An 18,550-nucleotide genomic window follows, 5' to 3' on the forward strand; every position below is an offset into this window, starting at 1 on the left:
GTAAAGTTAAGATTATTTTATAATTATATATATATCCCATCAATAATTGATGAAATACCAGAATGTATATAAGTATTGTAAGATTTCTTAGAAGAAAAGCAGAGGTTGTGCAAGCATTACCTTTAACTGTGGAGAAGTGATGCAGTTTAGCGATAATCTATGATGCACAATGGCTCAGTGGGGCTTTAGTGAGGGAACTTGTTTATTATTTTGATATCAAGTCTTTCTTTCTATTGCCCCTTCTAAGCCGCATCTTTTGATTTCCACGAACAATTTTCTCGATGTGGAGTTCTTTGGGAATCTGATAATATAGGTGTATTAGTAAGTATAATGGTGATTGGTGAGTATATTACCTTATATGTATATAGTTTTTGTTTACATCCTCTTAAAAAGGGATATATATTGTATTATTAAGTTGTATGTGGAATTCCATGTTTATTAACATGTACTGCATTATATTTAAGTTCTTTTAGCAACTAATATGAAAAGTTCATTTAACCTATGGATTTTGGATACCTAGATGTTTATCAATTTTGCATAGTGCATATTAAGTGTTGCATTATCTTACTAAATCTAAGAGCCAAAGTAGGACAGTTAGTGAGGTATTCATTGGTGTCCAATGTGTTTTAATTACCATGTCCAATCATGAGCAAAACATTTATGAATGCTAAAGGGGAAAGGTCAGCTTCTCCGATTCACTAGCTTTGAAAATACTAAAACTAGGACATTACCAAAAGTGCCTCTCCTTTTGCGGCGAAATAATGACAGTTGGTAAATAAAGAAAAATAATGACAATTTGAATGGAATACTTTTATTATTTAATCTACTAATCATGAATCAATATGTTCGTGCTTATACGTACTGTGTAACCATTATTGCAAGAGGGTGCATTTTTATTTACAAGCGTAGCATGCCTAATTTTTTATTTACAGCTTGTTCAAGGTAATTCCCAAATAATAAAGCCTACTGTTCAGTTTTTACTAGTACATGGGCTTATATACAGTTTGAGTTAGTTAATTTTGTTAATTGATGTTTGTTTTATGATTTTAATATTTTGTAGTGTGTTAAATGGTTTTTAAGATAAAATATGCTTCTCTTGGTGTTACTTATTTGATAAATATTTATTATTTAGTAAGTATAAGGCATAATAGACGCCCGGTGGCTGAGCGGTAGCGCTTCGCGCTGTCGTGCCACAGGTCCTTGGTTCGATCCTTGGGCCGGGCAAGGCCGACTCAGCCTTTCATCCCTTCAGTGGGTCGATAAAATGAGTACCAAGCATGCTTGGGAACTAACACTGGGGGTTCCGCGTTCGACTGACCACCTGACCGGAACATATGCTCCTGCACCCCAGAGCCCAAGGTCAAGAAAACTGAGATGGGCACAGTCGGCCTTGGCCCTCTTAATGGGCTGTCGCGCCACTGAGTTAGTTAGTTAGTTATAAGGCATAATAACAGCATAGACTTAAGTGATTAATGGCAAGATAACTTATATTTTAAGAAAGGATATACCTATTATTTTGAAATTTTCTAATTCTGATGTGACATCAAAAGTAACCACTTAAAAAATGTTTTTTAATATTAATTACATTATTTTATGATTGTTAGTTATTAGAAAGTGGTATATTTTAAATAAACTTGTAAGGAAAAAAAAAATCATTTTAAAGTACTCAGAATGCAAAGGGTTTAAGTGGCTGAATTTCCATGAAACATTTATTGGCAATAGTTTTTAAATTGTACTTAAAAGATCAAAACCACATAATTAACAACTAAATGTATAATTTCAGTAATGTGTCATTATATACTTGTCTATTTTTGTTTCTTCAATTCTAAGAATCTTTTTAAATCTTCTGTGTTACAAATACATATTTTAAGGCAAATTATGCTTCGCCTAATCATGTGAGAAATAATAATTAAAGCAGTAAAATTGTCATAATCATATTGAAATTATATTATTTAATCATATTAATTACAATATTTAATCATGTAAAATTAATTTACATATAATGACACATAACAATAATTTTACCTATTTGTATGAAGTAGGCTTTAAATGAGTGTTCTGAATAGGATCAAATTAATTTTATCCATGTTTTGTATCAATCTTTAATATTTACAAAGAATGAAATGTTAGGATAGTGAAACTGAATTACCAAATACACTGTTTTTGAATTGTATACAATTTCTTAATGAGAAAAATATGTACTATCACTTAAATAATAGATTTTGTTAATATATAGTTATTTATCTAACTATTCGCATGAATTTGGAATGCATATATATATATACATACATATGTTTGAAAAATTCTTTTAAATAAAAAATTATCATGAGTTTGCATACTTTTAAAGATATGGGTATAGCCAAAGATACTATTATATAATAGTATATTACAAGTTAATTACTTCACACACTTATTTTTTCTTGTCATGAATATTATAAGACAATTTTAAAAACTCATGTATTTTCTAAAAATTCATTAAAACTTAATATCATTATTAAATGAAAATTTATTCCTCTTATCACCATTTGTTCGTTGAAATTCAGCGCCATCTGGCAATGATTTAATAAACTTTCTATCCAAAGCCGAAAATCTCGCAGCCAGTTGTAAAGAGATAGGTTTGCAACATTTGGCAACTTTTCGCTGTTTACAACTGGCTGAGGCGTCAAAAAATTTCGCCCTGCGCATGCGCAGTTGCTCAGCCGGTTGTACCCACAGACACAAGTATATTTTATTATATGACTTACTACTATTTACGAAAATACAATTGAAATATTACATGGATTTACGTTACAATTATCGTAAATTGATTTGAAATGATTAAATGCATGATTCAAAATTTTAAGTATAAATACTTGTAGAAAAGAAAACTTTTTACTTTTCAAAAGGAAGGTTTTTCTGTAACGTTTTGCTACCAGTTCGACACGTCGCTGCAATTTTGTCACTGGGAAAATGTTTATAGGTCGTTTTTAGGGGTTACCTCTATTGACTTCAAAATGTTAAAATATACATGATTTTCGCCCAGCGTTTTTAATTTTAGCTATTTTCATTTTCTTGGTGCGGAAAAGCCACTGATTTTGGTATCGTGAAATCAGAATCAATGAATAACATTTAGTGTTTATAAGAATAATCCCTACTGATATAACTATGAGTAAAAATAAATTTACCAATTATGATGATGGAATTATTTAAATGAAAGAAAAATTATGTTTTTGTTTAAGTTTGGCTTTATTTTTATCAGATACAAATTAGTTAGCTTTAAAAGAGGGGAAGAGGTTTGTTTATTAGAGGTGCTTAGTTTTTTCTAAAAAGACCTAACTATGTATTATCTTTAAAGTTTCATAATTTGTTATAAAATTATTTTAAGTGTCAAGCGTTACTTTACTGTAAGTTTGAGTAATATTTGACACTTTTAGTCAATAAATACTAATACAAATACTCCACTTTACTATTAGAGTTAATTTTAACAGTCGCAAATATAAAGTGTGGAACCTATGCCAATATCTTCAATAAGTTGAAAAAGTTTTTTATTATGTTCTTCAGAAAATCAGTAATGTTACTTTTCTAGTTGTAACTTTTATATTCAATTTAAGTATAGGAGAAATACAAAATAATCTCAATCTGAACTGTAACTTAAAAAGAAAATTGTAAGACTTATTCCGGTTTTTTTTTATAACACTTTATGTAATTTATGAACGAAATACCAAGAAGAAAGTTCACCTAATTTCATCATATGTTTTTTTTTTTTTTAATATTTTAGTAACAACGAATTATTTTAATTGAAAAGTATATTTTTTCTTAACTATTCACATCATTCATTACCAAGAGTGATATCTTCATAATAATAAAATTTTTGTCTCATGGTTTTAGTTTTTGAGATTAACTAATAAGAAATAAATTACTATTATATTTTTACTGTTCATTGGTTTTATCCCTTTGTAGCTTGGTGAAATTTTTTTGTTTCAAGGGCATCACCAAGGATCTTTTCTAGTAAATGCTTCTATGGTTTTACATATATTAGTGCCAAAAACATTTCTTTAGATATATTTATTATTTTTTTAAAACTTTTTTCTATATTTAAGAAAATAACAAACTATCTTCTAGGAAAAAATAGTTTAGTTTATGATAGTATTAAATATTTTTACGATTTGATTTTTTATAAATATTGATATATTTATCTTATTATCCAAAGATTTTGCAAAGCTTGTATTTAATTTTATTTTAAATTATTTGGTGATTCATATTGTAAATTTTTTCTAGTACATTAATGGTGGAAGCTTGGAACAGCTTTTTCAGAACAAGCATATTGAATTATCATGGGAGACAAGAATTAAACTGCCATTAGATATAGCTCATGACATATGTTACTTGCATTCACGTGGTGTTTTTCGCAGAGATCTTACTTCAAAGGTATGAAACATCTGTTATGATTTGACCTCATCTTTCTTTTCATTCTGTGTTTATTGTTGTGTTGCTGGCATCAGATTTGTTTGATTAGTATTTTTATTTTATTTACTTGTATTTTAGTGTGTGCACGGGTAAGAAATTACCAGCTATTAAAACTATTTTTACATCTCATAATTATGGAGAACTGTATGTGTATTGTAAGGATAATAACTGAAATTTTTTTTTTAGAGTTCATCTTTTTTTCTATAATTTTACCTACTGGTTATGAGAACATGTTGGCTGTAAAATTATTAAATTATAATCAGTTATTTTTTTAAGTGTTATAAATTAAACAAAATAAAAATTTTAAATTTACCTAAAATAGTTTTTTAGTTTAAATTTGAGCCATGCTTAACATTGTGCCCCAGCACGATGTTTTTCTTCCCCCCCCCTTTTTTTTTATCCTTAAGGTTTTTTTAAAAAATTAATTAGACCTAAAATGCTTAAACAATATTTTTTTAGTAGATTTGAATTTTTAATACTTGTAAATCTTAATTGAACTACTATGACATTTAACTCTTTGACACACAATTTTTATTAAACATATGTTTTATTATTTAATATTAATTTAGGTCAAAATGTGTGAATAATATTATATTTAGCACTTTAATAATTTATGGTTATGATATACAGCTATGTCTTTTCATGTGTAAAAGATTAAATCTTCCAAACACTGCTCACTTCCAAACAATAATTTTTCAAATTTGCACTTAATTGCAGTTATTTATATTTAAAAGGAAGTTATTTATCATTGAAATTTCTTTAATTTACAAAATCAATAATTGATCAATTTTAATATGATTAAAAAGAAATAACTACTTTCTTTGGATTTTATATTTTAGTGTAAATATAATTGTGATAATCTTCTAAGAATTTGTTTTCGTAACTATTACTGATTTTCATATTTGAAAAATACCAAAATATATGTGTTTGTAATTAGAATATATATATGAAAGGGACTCTGGTGTCCCACTTGCATTAAAGTGTCTAAGATGAATTGAGCTTAAACTGTTCCCAGCACAAGTTCAGTTTAGTTAAAAGGTTTTAGGCTAAGGCAATATTTTTTTTTCACTAAAGTTCTCTTTTTCTGAAAGTTAAAGAATTAAACCAAATTATACATATATTATAAAGAATTATACATTTTATATATATATATATATTATAAAGAACTATACATTATTTCTTATACATTATAAATTATGGCTTTAATTTGACATATTGTTACGCATACAACTTTAACTCAAATTTTTTTACTTTAAATATTTGAAATCTTTTATCTTCATAAGTTACTATAATGTTCTAATTTGCTGCGCATTTGCAATATATGAGACATAAAAATGTGTTATTATTTTTATTTTAATATACATTTCATTTATAAAAAAAATTTGAAAGTTTTAACTTTTATTATTATTGTATATGATTTGTAAGTAGTGATACTTTGTTCTACAGAATGTCCTCTTCAAAATGAAAGAAGATGCGATGACCGCAGTTGTTGGGGATTTTGGCTTAGCAGAGAAAATACCAGATTCAAGTTAAACAGTAACTGCCCACGAGCCTGTATATATTTGAATGTTTATAGAACATTATTTTAATATATTTTCTGTATTAATCTGTTAACTGGGTGAGAAACAAAGTAGCCAAACTTCATTAAGACTTCAGCAATAGATTATTCTTTTGAAAAAATTGAATTCTTGTGTCCACCTTTTATTTGGTTAGTCCATCTTAATTTAAACAGCTTCCTTAAACTTTCAAAAGACTTAACTTTTTAAAGTTTATTTTTAATTAGTTTAAGATAAATCAGTTTAGTTATAACTGTCCTTCTTAATGCTGAAAAACTTGTAACCATTTTGATGAAGGTACCCAGCTAATGGATAAATATCTCAATCAATCAATCAATTCAAAACTCCCGTTTGAATTTCTGGTTTCTTATATATGATGTTAGCACTTTTTAATTGGTAGATAACATTGATGAAAGTATCAACAGATGGCGATAATTTTTTAAAATTTTTTTTATTAAAGCATATTTTATCTGTATCACATTTATCCGTAATTTAATTACAGTACCAGTTTATTCTTAATATATGCTATTTTAAAATAATTTGTTTATGTGACTGAAAAACATAAAATATTGGTTATATGTTTTTTTTTTCTGTACTTTGGCTTTTTCTTCTTTTTTTTCATGTAATCTCTAAATATTTGCCTTGGATTTCAGAAACTCTTAAGGCTTCCTAAACTCTAAAATACAATTTTTCCCCCTTCAATTTTTTTTCTTCTTAATTGTCTATGTGTGTGGAAAGAATTGTATATATTTGTGTACTCAAATTATTAAGTAATGGTATGATTATTTTAAACTTATTTCTATATTTTTTCTACATCGATGACATTAAATGTCAACTTAACAATGGCTATTGCATTGTCAAAATTAGTGTTCTTATGAAATATTAAATTTAAGTTATTTGATTTTCCGAAGTAAATATATCAATTTAATTTGGAAATTGATATATTACAATTATCAATTGACCAAAGTAAATATATCAATTTACTTCGGTACCTTGAAAAAAAATGCTTTATTGTAATATTAAAATTTAAAAATATGAAGGAAGGATAGCCATGTTAGAAGGCCTCTTTTATCCTGTAGTGTGCTTGGTGATCATGAATGCTATATTTATCCTAGTGGTAGTAAACTAAAGCAGAAATTTTAAAACAAATAAAAATTTTGTTAAATGTTAATCCAAACTTATGAGCTTTTGTGTATCAGACTTTTCATACATTAATTTAAATCATTTGCATGTAGTGGTGAACAATTTTATTTTAAATTTAGTTAATTAAAATATTAATACTTAACATTTGCTACCATTAAAAATATTTTCTGTAACTATGAAAATTCTGTAGTTGTTAATGGGTTTGTGACACAAACTTCTATGTTGTGCAATAACTGTTGCAGCATAACCGTAAAGTGTCTATAAAGGAAAAAAGATCTAATTTTTCTCTTTTTTTAAAATTTAGAATTTTTTTGTAGAATTTATTTAATTACATTCAAAATTAGCATGTCTCAAAAATATATAGCAGTTTTAAAAGCACTTGAATAATTCAATATAAGCTTAATATGTATATATTTTTTTAATAAAAGTGTGCATATCTTTTTAACAAAGTCTAAATTATACATGCTAGTATTTAAACTTCTTTTGTCCTTATTTTGAGACTTTTTCTGTTGAATTATAAATTTAAATGCTTTTTATAACTAAGTAAGCTTAATTGTTTTTTCTAAAATATTATGATGTTATTTGTTCATTTAGATATTAAGAGGTTATTAAGGTATTAAGACATTATTTGTTTATTTTAGGGATCGTAGTCAACTTTTACTAATTGTTGGTTCACCTTATTGGATGACACCTGAGTGTTTAAAGGAAAAGTGGTATAATGAAAAGGTAAATATTTTTTAATGAAGTTCGCTCTACTTTGTAATTTTCAGTGTTCCAATGACACTTTTTGTCTTATTTATTTGATTTGTGTTTTTAATTGTGGCCCCTGTCCTCATACAAGTTGGAAACCCCTGTTTTAGATGGACTTTTATAGCCAAACAGTTGAAATATCATCAACTTAGCAATACCTTACTTGCATCAAAATTTGCTTCATTTTAACCCTGTTAAACTAGAATACCACATTAAACTCCCATGGTAGCTAAATGAGTGAATAAACCTTTGACCTCTTTGGAGAATATGGGACTGTATAGTTCAGAATGGGCAAAGATTGTGGGGGAAGAGGTTAGGATATTTGCTTCTGATGATAAAAGTGGATTTTTTTTCCCTTTTAGTCTGTGGGCTGAATCCATTTATTGTTCTAGTTTGTTTTGATGCTTTTGGGATAGTTTTTTTTTTGAAAAAATGTTTTATTTTTAAAACGTAATAAAATTCTCCAAAAATTACTTGGTTATACAACAAAGGTTGGTTATAATAACAAAAGATTTTAGATAGCACTAGCTTTTGTGCACTCAGCCAATGAAATCAGTGGATTATTTCTCGGCAAAGCCGATCAATCACACATTTTCTTACAATCACTAACAGCAATGTTTGACAATAAATCGTTTCAATTGTTGCATTTCTTCTAATTTTCTCAATTTCATTTTAGCCTCCTATTTCATATTTTAATTATGGAAAGGTTCTTTTAAGTACCAACTACAGTAGAGAACCATTTATCCGGTATCCAGAAAACCGGGAAATGAGAAAATTGGAAAGAATTTTGCTTGGTTTTCCCGCTATTTTGAAATAATATGGTAAATATTCTATTTTTGATTCAAAATATGAAATGTGTAATAATTAAAATGTTGAACGTTTGTAAGTGTTGTTTGCAGTCTAGAGATATTTTTGAAACTGTTTCTCCTTTTACCTTAAAAAGCTGGCAAAGACTGAAAAATGTATAAGAAATATGTTAAATGATGTATTAAAATAAAATCTCAAAAATTTTTATTCATGTGCAGGCCCCACACTAAACACTTCAAATTACTAGCCAATAAATTATCCAAACATTTATTAAAGGTTCAAATATAAAAAGTGTTAATCAAAGGAAAGAGTTCTGTTGCATGATATCGCGTGATCCAGCAACAAACATGTGATCTGAATTTTTTTTTTCTTTGCTTTTTTGTTGCTTAAATTATCTAGACTTAATATAATTCTAATTGTTATGTGACATATCCATAAGAAATTACTGTAATCGAATGAACAAGATTTATTCAAAAAAAATCATATTGATGTAATTTTCATGATCAATGGGAATATATATTTTTCTTAACTATAGAAATTTTTTTCACCAAAACGCTATTTCTTTCGCTGAATTTACAATTTTATTGCATTCGGCGAATATTCTGCATGGGCTCTATGTGTGTCTTTCTTGGAAAGAAGGAAAACAAAACTTTGTTTTTTTGTTCTGCACTGTACAGGGACAGGTTTCTAGTTGTAAAAACAATTGACTAATTTAAACTAAAAAACTATGTGGTTAGATTGGAATTCTTTAAATATTTTTATTTCAACTGAGAAGGCAAAATGAATAAGATTTTAAGAATTTTATCGAGTTTTCTTATAGAGTGCGCAAGAAGAAATTTGACAATTCTGCATTTACTACATTCATTTTTGTATTCTGACTATCTCTTAGAATAATGCTAATTCCTAACAAACTACATTATTTATACATTGATTTGACTTTAGATATTGGTTTAAATAAAATAGGATCAATGAATTTTGAAAGAGCTTTGTTTAGATAATATAAAGTACAAAATAGCTTTATATTGAAATATAAATATAGTGTCTCTTAAAAAAGTTCATACACTAATGACTTTCAATGAAATAGGACTTTGTATATTAATTAAAATGAATATTTCAGAATGGATATATCAATAAAAAATATACTCTATTCTTGGCAAAACTGCATAGAATATTTTAAAAACAAAGCAAAAGTTTATTTTTAAGAAAGTCGTCGTACACTTTAAAAAAAACTCTGCCTATTGGTAAATATCCTCATTTTTAATATAATTAGAATATTTACCAGTGGCAATTTTAATATAAATCAAAGTTTCCAATAAGCAAATTTTTGGCTGATAATTATAAATTGTATCTTAAAATATTTAAATAAACAGGTTTATTCATTATGCCATCAATAAATGATTAATTACCTTATCCTTATGATATGCACCAACATACAAAGACACCATGCTTAACTGTTTTGAATAAAGTTCCTCATTTTTTCTGCTTCATAATGCACATGAAAACCCAATGTATTAAGTTTGTTTCCATTAAACATTATTACTTATTTATCATTGATTTTGCAAAGTAATCGAAAATTAAATATAAGCAAAAAAAATTTTATTAAATTTTGCAGAAATGTTTTTGCACAAATTTTATAATTTTAATCTCAGATCACGCTGATATGAAGTACATCTTTTAAGCATTTTACCTCATGTTGCCCAATGGAATGGGACAAAATAGACTAATTTAGCAATATTCATTACTGATTTACCTCTTATGATGACAAATAATCATCTTTCAAAGGTTGTCAGTTATATAATTATGACTACGAGCCACTTATAAATGATAGAAGAAAATATTATGGAGTTAGCCAGCAAAAATTAAAATATAATTTTGCTAACATAAGTTTGATACTAAATTGCAAATAAATAAATAAATAAAAATTAAATTAAAATAATTAAATAAAACAAATTAAAGTGATAGACAATAATTTTAATTCTGAAATCCTAAAGCATTTAAGTGTACAATGATTGTAAAGTAAAATTTTGTTATTTTTTTATTGATTTCTTAAAAATAAACTTTTGTTTTGTTTTTAAAATATTCCATGAAGTTTTGCTAAGAATAGATTCTACATCTTATTATTAAATACCCATTCTGAAATACTCATTTTAATTAATGAAAAGAGCCCTATTTCAATAAAAGTCATAAGTGTGCGAACACTTTTGAAGGCCACTGTAAAAATAAAAAAATTTCGAGGTATAATCACTAGGAATCCTTTTCTTTTGCTTAATGAAAATATATTAAACAATATTTATTCAATTTTTTTTTTTTTTTTTGGTCTCTCTTTATTTCATATTTGGTACACTTTGTGAAAAAACTACTTAATGTATCATATTAAAACATTTTTTATTCACTAAAAACAATGTATCCGCCCGTCGGTGTTCCCACCTTATCGTGGTGGTGTGGTTTGTGTGTGTTGTCGATCCCGAGAGCTATGCCGGCGGTAGCTTAGCTACTGGCAGGGTCACCCAAGCCGGACAGGTCGGAGGGGAGACACCAGACAAAGAGGAACACCCTGGTCCTCCAGGTTGGGGGTTGGGCGTAGGGCTAACAACTCTACCCTGTAAAAAAATCTTGTTGCGAAGTCTCAAGTCAATGAATCCGGACCGAAATTTAGAAGACGACCTGGCAAATCTTACATGGAACTGAGAATCGGAACTTGGAACATTCGCTCTTTGTATAAAAGCAAAGGGCTGCAACTCTTAACGGAACAGCTGGATAATTACAGAGCTGATGTAATGGCTCTGCAAGAGATGAGGTGGCTTAACGATGGAATAATCGAGAAGAGAAATCACACAATCTTCTATAGCTGTGATAAGAAGAGGCATTTTTTTGGAACGGGTTTTGTTGTGGGCAAACACATTCGTCATCTTGTCGTGGATTTCGTGCCAAAGTCTCCAAGGTTATGTAAAATTAGGCTAAGAGGAAAATTCTTTAATTACAGTCTTATAAATGCCCACGCACCTACTGAAGACAAGGATGAAGACGAGAAAGAACTTTTCTATGAGAACCTGCATTCTCTATATAACTCCTGTTCACAAAACGACATCAAAATTATTTTGGGTGACTTAAATGCTAAAATTGGAAAGGAAGCTGAGCACAGGCCCACTATTGGAAAATACAGCCTGCACGAAACAACAAATGACAATGGACAGAGGCTCATTCACTTCGCTGCAGAACATAGCATGGTCATATCCAGCACCTTTTTCCAACACAAGAGAATTCACCAAACGACCTGGAGATCACCAGATGGAGATACCTCCAACCAGATCGACCATATATTGATAGACTCCAGACATATGACGGACATACAAGATATTAGAACCTATCGTGGGGCCAACTTTGACTCAGACCATTACATGGTAATGAGCAGGATCAAGGCCAAACTATCTAATGCACGTAAATGTCATGGGAAACGTCTTGAGAAATTTGACTGCGAACAATTAAAGACCCCTAGAGTCAGGGATGACTTTCAGTCACAACTAACTATGAAGCTTGATGAAAAAGCAATCGAAAATATTGATTGCATAGATGGAAAGTGGACTTCTTTCAAAGAAGCCCTATTGGACACATGTGATAATGTAATAAGCAAAATAAAAAGAGCTGAGAAAAAGGATTGGTTTGATACAGAATGTCGCAACGCGACCCAAAGAAAAAACGATGCATATAATATGATGCTCAGTAAAAAACACTCAAGAGCATCAGTAGAGAAATACAAAACTGCAAGAAGAGAAGAAAAAAAAGTTCATAGGTTGAAGAAAAAGTTTTTTCACGAAGACCTCTTTAAGGATGTCGAACATCTCCGAGGGTCTAATGAGAGCAGAGCTTTCTTTCGTGGCATTAACTTTGGTCGTCAAGAGTTCAAACCTAGAACTAACCTTTGCAGAAATAAAGATGGAGATATTTTAAGCGATAAAACAGACATTCTCAATAGGTGGAATGAACACTTCGACAACCTACTTAATGTAGAGTGCGTTCAGACAGAGTCCTGTTCACCAAACGTTAACCAAGAGTGTATAGCACCTCTTTCAATGATTGAGGTTGAAGAAGCAGTTCAAAAACTTAAGAACAACAAGGCTCCTGGCCCAGATTTGATATCACCAGAATTCTTAAAAAACTCAGGACCAGATGGGTTAAAGGCCATACATAATATTCTAACATCAGTATGGGAAAAAGAGATACTCCCGGAAGAATGGAAACACAGCACTGTTTGTCTTATACACAAAAAAGGAGACATTCTTGAATGTTCAAACTACCGGGGTATCAGCATGCTCTGCACTGCATATAAAGTCTTTTCAAAAATTCTATTTAACAGACTTAGCCCCTATGTAGAAAACATCATTGGTGAATACCAGTGCGGCTTTAGGAGGGGCAGGTCTACAACTGACCAAATATTTTGCATAAGACAGATTCTGGAAAAGACCAGGGAATTTGGAATTGGTACCCACCACCTATTTGTGGATTTCAAAACTGCTTACGACAGTGTAAACCGGAAGCGACTCATTGAAGCTATGCGAGAATTCAATATCCCGGACAAGCTTGTACGACTCACCACACTTACACTGTGTAAGACCATGCAGAAAGTTAAAATCCAAAATGACTTCTCGGAACCAATGGAGGTAAAAAATGGTGTAAGGCAAGGCGATGCTTTGGCATGCCTACTCTTCAATTTGGCATTAGAAAAAATTATCAGAGATTCAGGAATCAATACCAGAGGACATATCTTTCATAAGTCTGTCCAAATTTTCGCTTTTGCCGATGACATTGACATCATAGCTCGAACACAATCTGACTTAAAGCAAGCCTTTCTATCCATGGAAAAAGAGGCAGAAAAAATGCATCTCACTATTAACCAGGAGAAAACCAAGTACATGCAATGCACCAAAATAACTGATTCTACAACTCACTTGCAAATTGGTGAATACAAGTTTGAAAAAGTAAACAGTTTTGTTTATCTTGGTTCTGAAGTCAACGTTAATGGCAATATCGCACCCGAAATACAAAGAAGAATCAATAGTGCAAGTAAATGTTTCTATGGATTAAAAAAATATTTAAACTCAAACCTACTAAAAAGAGATACTAAACTGTTAATTTATAAATGCTTGATCAGACCTATCCTAACATATGCCTCAGAAACTTGGACAACAACACAGAAAGATGAGAATTCCTTGGGAATCTTCGAACGTCGGATCCTAAGATCCATTTTTGGGGGCAAACAAGTTGATGGTACTTGGTACAGACGTTCAAACTCACAACTCTATCGGGCCCTTAGAGAGCCTGAAGTTGTCAAGTACGTAAAAATTCAAAGAATTAAATGGGCTGGTCACATCATTCGGATGAACAGAGAGCGTCCGACAAACATAATCTTTTCGGCTCAGCCCATCGGATCAAGGCCCAGAGGTCGACCAAAGCTGAGATGGGCCGACTGCGTGGAAAGAGACTTTTCAGTCTTAAAAGTCTCAAACTGGAAGACAACTGCCAGGCAGAGACAGGCCTGGAGGAAGTTGATTGAGAAGGCCAGGGCCCACCCGGGGCTGTCGTGCCATTGAGGAAGGAAGGAAGGAAAAACAATGTATTCTACTAGTTAAAGATATCTCCTCCACATCTGTCTTAATTTTTTAGAAATTTATCCAAACATTAAAAAATAAAAAACAATATCTTACTAAGTTACAAATTATAAGAAACAATATCTTACTTAAATAAAATAGTAACCGGACATGATTGTCTTGCAGATCACCTTCACCATATTCAGATCTTCTCAAGCCCTTACTACCCCCTCTGTAACTCTAATATCCCTATCCACACCACATCCCCCACTGTGCAGTCATTAGGGGAGACTCCGAGACTGGGCTTTATTGGAAGGCCAGAGAACTTATGAGGCATTAACTTCGGTCAATTTATTGTTGTGTCATCTTTACTTTTGTTTCTGTTCATTTATTTTTATTTTTGTCTTGCCATTGGAAATATTAAAAAAAATGAATAAAAAGACAAATATTTCATAATATGGAGACTTCTCTTGTACCTATCCTACACTTTATGAGAAAAAAACTTGACAACCTGGAAATTTTAACATGTTAACATGGAAAAACCTGAAAAAAATTAGGGAAATTTGAAACTGAATTTAAGTGACCACCCTGCTCAGTGTTGGTTGATGTAAATATAATTGTATTTAATGTAAATTTTTGTCATGTAGAGGTTTGTTTGATTTTAATTTAATCCATTCTATGGTATTTTCCTGATTTTAAACTGGGTCTTATTGTTATTATTATTGTTTATTTAACCTTATTTTTCATCTTCTCTAATTATAATTTCCTATTTACAATACCAGTTTGCTTTTTACATTTATATAACTATTCAGATATTTTAATAATATTTATGTCATTTCCCTGAAAATGCTCATACGTCATGAATTTTGCAGAAAATTTTTGAATGATAATAATATTTTATTTAAGATTTATTGCAGTTTTATATTATTATTAGTTTTAAATCTAAAAGATTTTAATAAAATTGACTGGGGTTTATTAGTTTTTTATTTACTTTTTCAAGTATTTTTCTGAAAAATCTACTCTGAGCTCTTAATCTTTTCAACTTATTGTAAAAATTTTGGGAATGTATTATTTAATATTTGGCCTTGGTTTTACAGACTACTGTAGTGTTGCTACAGCTTACTAGTTATGCAACCTGTTCTCTCTTTTTTATAATATCTGATTTCTTCTTTTTATAGTCTCTAATTTTAGATTGATTTTTTTTCTATTTCATTTTTTTGAATGTTTGCATTTTTTTAAGTCCAGGGGGGAATTTATAATTTTAAGTGAAAAAATTGAAAGTTGTATAGATTGCAAATGGTATTCATTGGTAAAAGACTATCATCAAGAAAAATAAACAAATGACTTTGACCTGACAGAGAGTAAATATAAACTATTAAAATATTTTTTTTTTAAATTCATTTAATTGAAAAGTAGGCTTACAAAAATTTATCTGCAGCTAATTGTGTATTAATTTTTTGTCATTTTTTACAAAAGCGTGTTTTTTATAAATCTTATTTTTATATACTGATTGTATATTAAGATTATAAACTGTATTCATTTCATGTTAATTGTGCTTCTAACATAGGGAACGTATTGTAAATAGAAAATAATTTTTTATAAATTTTTAGATGGTAATACAAATTTTTCGGGAAAGTGGGCTGCAACATAAAAAGCTTTAATCTTTTTATGTTATTTAATTATCTAAATCTTCTTAATTTATTATTCAAAACTAAACGAAAACGTTTTCTCACACTTAATTATTCACTCATAATTTTATTCACACATATAAATTTTATTCTTTTCATGTTCATTGTGCTTCTAACATAGGGAAAATATTGTAAATATAGAATAATTTTTTATAAATTTGCCTGGAACTTTAATACATTTATATATATATATATATATATATATATATATATATATATATATATATATATATATATATATATATATATATATATATATATATATATATATATATATATATATATATATATGTATATATATATATATATATATATATATATATATTATTGCCATTCATAAATTTCATGTTTGAAATACTTATTGATTTTAATTTTATAGCTTGTGGTCTTTGAAGGTGAAAAATAAATTTCTATGTGGTTCTTTGATTATTTTTCTGGCATTTGCCCGGAATTTTTATATTTAATATTTTTGCTTTTCTTAAATTTTTGCTTCAATTATTTATTGATTTTAATTTACAGCTGGTATTATCTACAGATGAAGAAATTGTAGTATGATCTATTGACCGGAAGTTCTCTTTGCCTTTATAATTTCTTTCTAGCATTTGCCTGGAACTTTTATATTTCATATTTTTCTGCCTATTATAAATTCCATGGTTAAGGTATTAGTTGATTTCAATTTATAGCTTGTGGTCTTGAGATAAAGATGAAATTGCAATATAGTCTTTGGATCTACAGTTTTCCTAGTTTCTTGTAAAATAAAATTCTGGCATCTGCCTGAATTTATTACTTTTTTTTTCTTCCTTAAATTATATTTCCTTGTGCTAGAATTTGCAAATTGTACTTGCATTTTTCTGACTTTCATTAATGGTGACATTTCCATAATTCAGTAATTCCTTAATCTTAATTTAATTAAAATGATCTTAAAAATTTAAAGAATCATAATATGATTAACCTGCTGTTTTCCTTGCTGCTGAAAGTTTTCTTTTGAGCCTGTAGTTGTTGAGTTGCTATTTTGAAACTAATGTATTTCAGTTTGTAATATAAGATTGTCATAATGCATTTGGATTTGCGGCTATCTTAATTTACTGGTACATGTGTGGTTCACTCTAAGTTTCTATTCTTTGTTTTTATTTGTGCTATAATCCATGAGATATTTTACTAAGAACTTAATCTAGCATTCTTGATCTCTTCTTTCAAATTTAGCCTACAGACTTGGTTTTAATGTTTTCTTGGTTTTATTCTTAGTTTTCTTTTCCTTCAATATTTTCTCTAATTTTTGCGTAGAAACATTTCTTCATTTAGTACTTTTACTATACTATACCTAAAAGTACAGAGTAGTGCTTTTTTTGTTATTTCATTTTATTTATTATTGGTTGCTCACACAGTTATTACCTTTTAAGTTTATAAAAATATATACCTTTTAAGCTCATAAATATATATATACTAATATGTATGTATATATTTTTCCATCTTTCAGCTTTCTCTTGGGTTTAGTTAATGCGCATAATCACATTTTTATTTCAGATTAGTTTAAATGTTTCATGTGGTATCATTCCTAGGGATAAGTGTATGAAGTATCATTTAGCCATATATGTATATGGCTAAATAACTAACTCCGTTGAAGTTGATATTAATAAACTCCTTGGAGTTGGTGATATTTAGTCATTAGTTAATGAAAAGGAAGCCAGAATATTCTGATATTGAAAACTTTGAAGGGTATACTTTTTTTTCTGTTGATTTGAAGAAGAAAAACAACATTGTGAAAACTTACAAATATTAGATTTCTGACTATAATGTTTTCTTGCTGTAGGATTATTATCATGGACTATTTTCTTTTGGATAAGTTATAATTTTACAGCTTTGCTTTTCTTATTAATCGTTCATTTAAGTAACTATATTTAAATTTCCGTTCACAATTTTTTTTATAATACAGTTTATCTTGAAATTCATTTTCATAATATGTGAGTTGTTAAACATGAAGTTTTTTTCCAGTTGTTAAACATGAAGTTTTTTTCCAGATTATTTTTAATGTTCTAAGCATGAAAGTAGTACTCTTTTCCATCCCTACATTAGATCGAATAATTATTCCTAAATGATTTATTATATGCTAAATATTAGTTTCCATTAGAAAAGGTAACATCAAAAACTTTACATAAACCAATTTAGTGCTCAGAAATAAAGTTTCTTGTAATATAAGGTTTCTTTACAATATGATTCCAATTATTAAATTATTCTCTCCTTGCAAACTTGTAATTTTGCTAAACTTGCACTTTTTTTCTTGCTCTTTAAATATTTCTTCTTACAATTGTATTTCTACATATAATGATTTTTATTATTAGTTAGTTCTGATGGTTATTTATTTTTAAGTTCGTAAATATAGCTTGCTCTTTGACTTAGTTAAAACACACAATTAAGCTTATTTCAAATTACTTTAAATGTTTTGGGTCTTAGAGCACTTTTTCCTTATAATTAGTGTGTGAAGTATTATCTTTGAGTCATCAAAAAAGATATGGCTAAATAACTGACTCCATTGAAGTTGATGTTAATAAAACTATGCAACTCTTTGGAGTCAGTG

General features: G+C 28.7%; 1 protein-coding gene across 3 annotated transcripts; it reads left to right on the forward strand.

Moving 5' to 3' along the window:
- The first annotated feature begins 2,722 nt into the window (after nt 1-2,722).
- On the forward strand, nt 2,723-15,091 carry LOC147806627 (dual specificity testis-specific protein kinase 2-like). 3 transcript variants are annotated; one of them, XM_087169579.1, is made up of 6 exons: nt 2,723-2,798; nt 4,258-4,407; nt 5,893-5,974; nt 7,787-7,871; nt 8,572-8,716; nt 14,474-15,091. In XM_087169579.1, the coding sequence occupies exons 2-5, from the start codon at nt 4,359-4,361 to the stop codon at nt 8,710-8,712; spliced, it is 357 nt and encodes a 118-aa protein (XP_087025705.1). In that variant the 5' UTR covers nt 2,723-2,798; nt 4,258-4,358; the 3' UTR covers nt 8,713-8,716; nt 14,474-15,091. The 3 variants fall into 3 exon arrangements, 2 of the variants coding, with proteins under 2 accessions (XP_087025705.1, XP_087025706.1); XR_015436052.1 differs by having other exon boundaries at nt 2,729-4,407; nt 5,893-5,982; XM_087169580.1 differs by lacking the exon at nt 8,572-8,716 and having other exon boundaries at nt 2,729-4,407.
- Nucleotides 15,092-18,550: the final 3,459 nt, after the last annotated feature.

This window comes from Parasteatoda tepidariorum, chromosome 8 (assembly GCF_982258835.1).
Source record: "Parasteatoda tepidariorum strain Cologne lab strain chromosome 8, Ptep-v5.0, whole genome shotgun sequence".
NCBI lineage: Eukaryota > Metazoa > Arthropoda > Arachnida > Araneae > Theridiidae > Parasteatoda > Parasteatoda tepidariorum.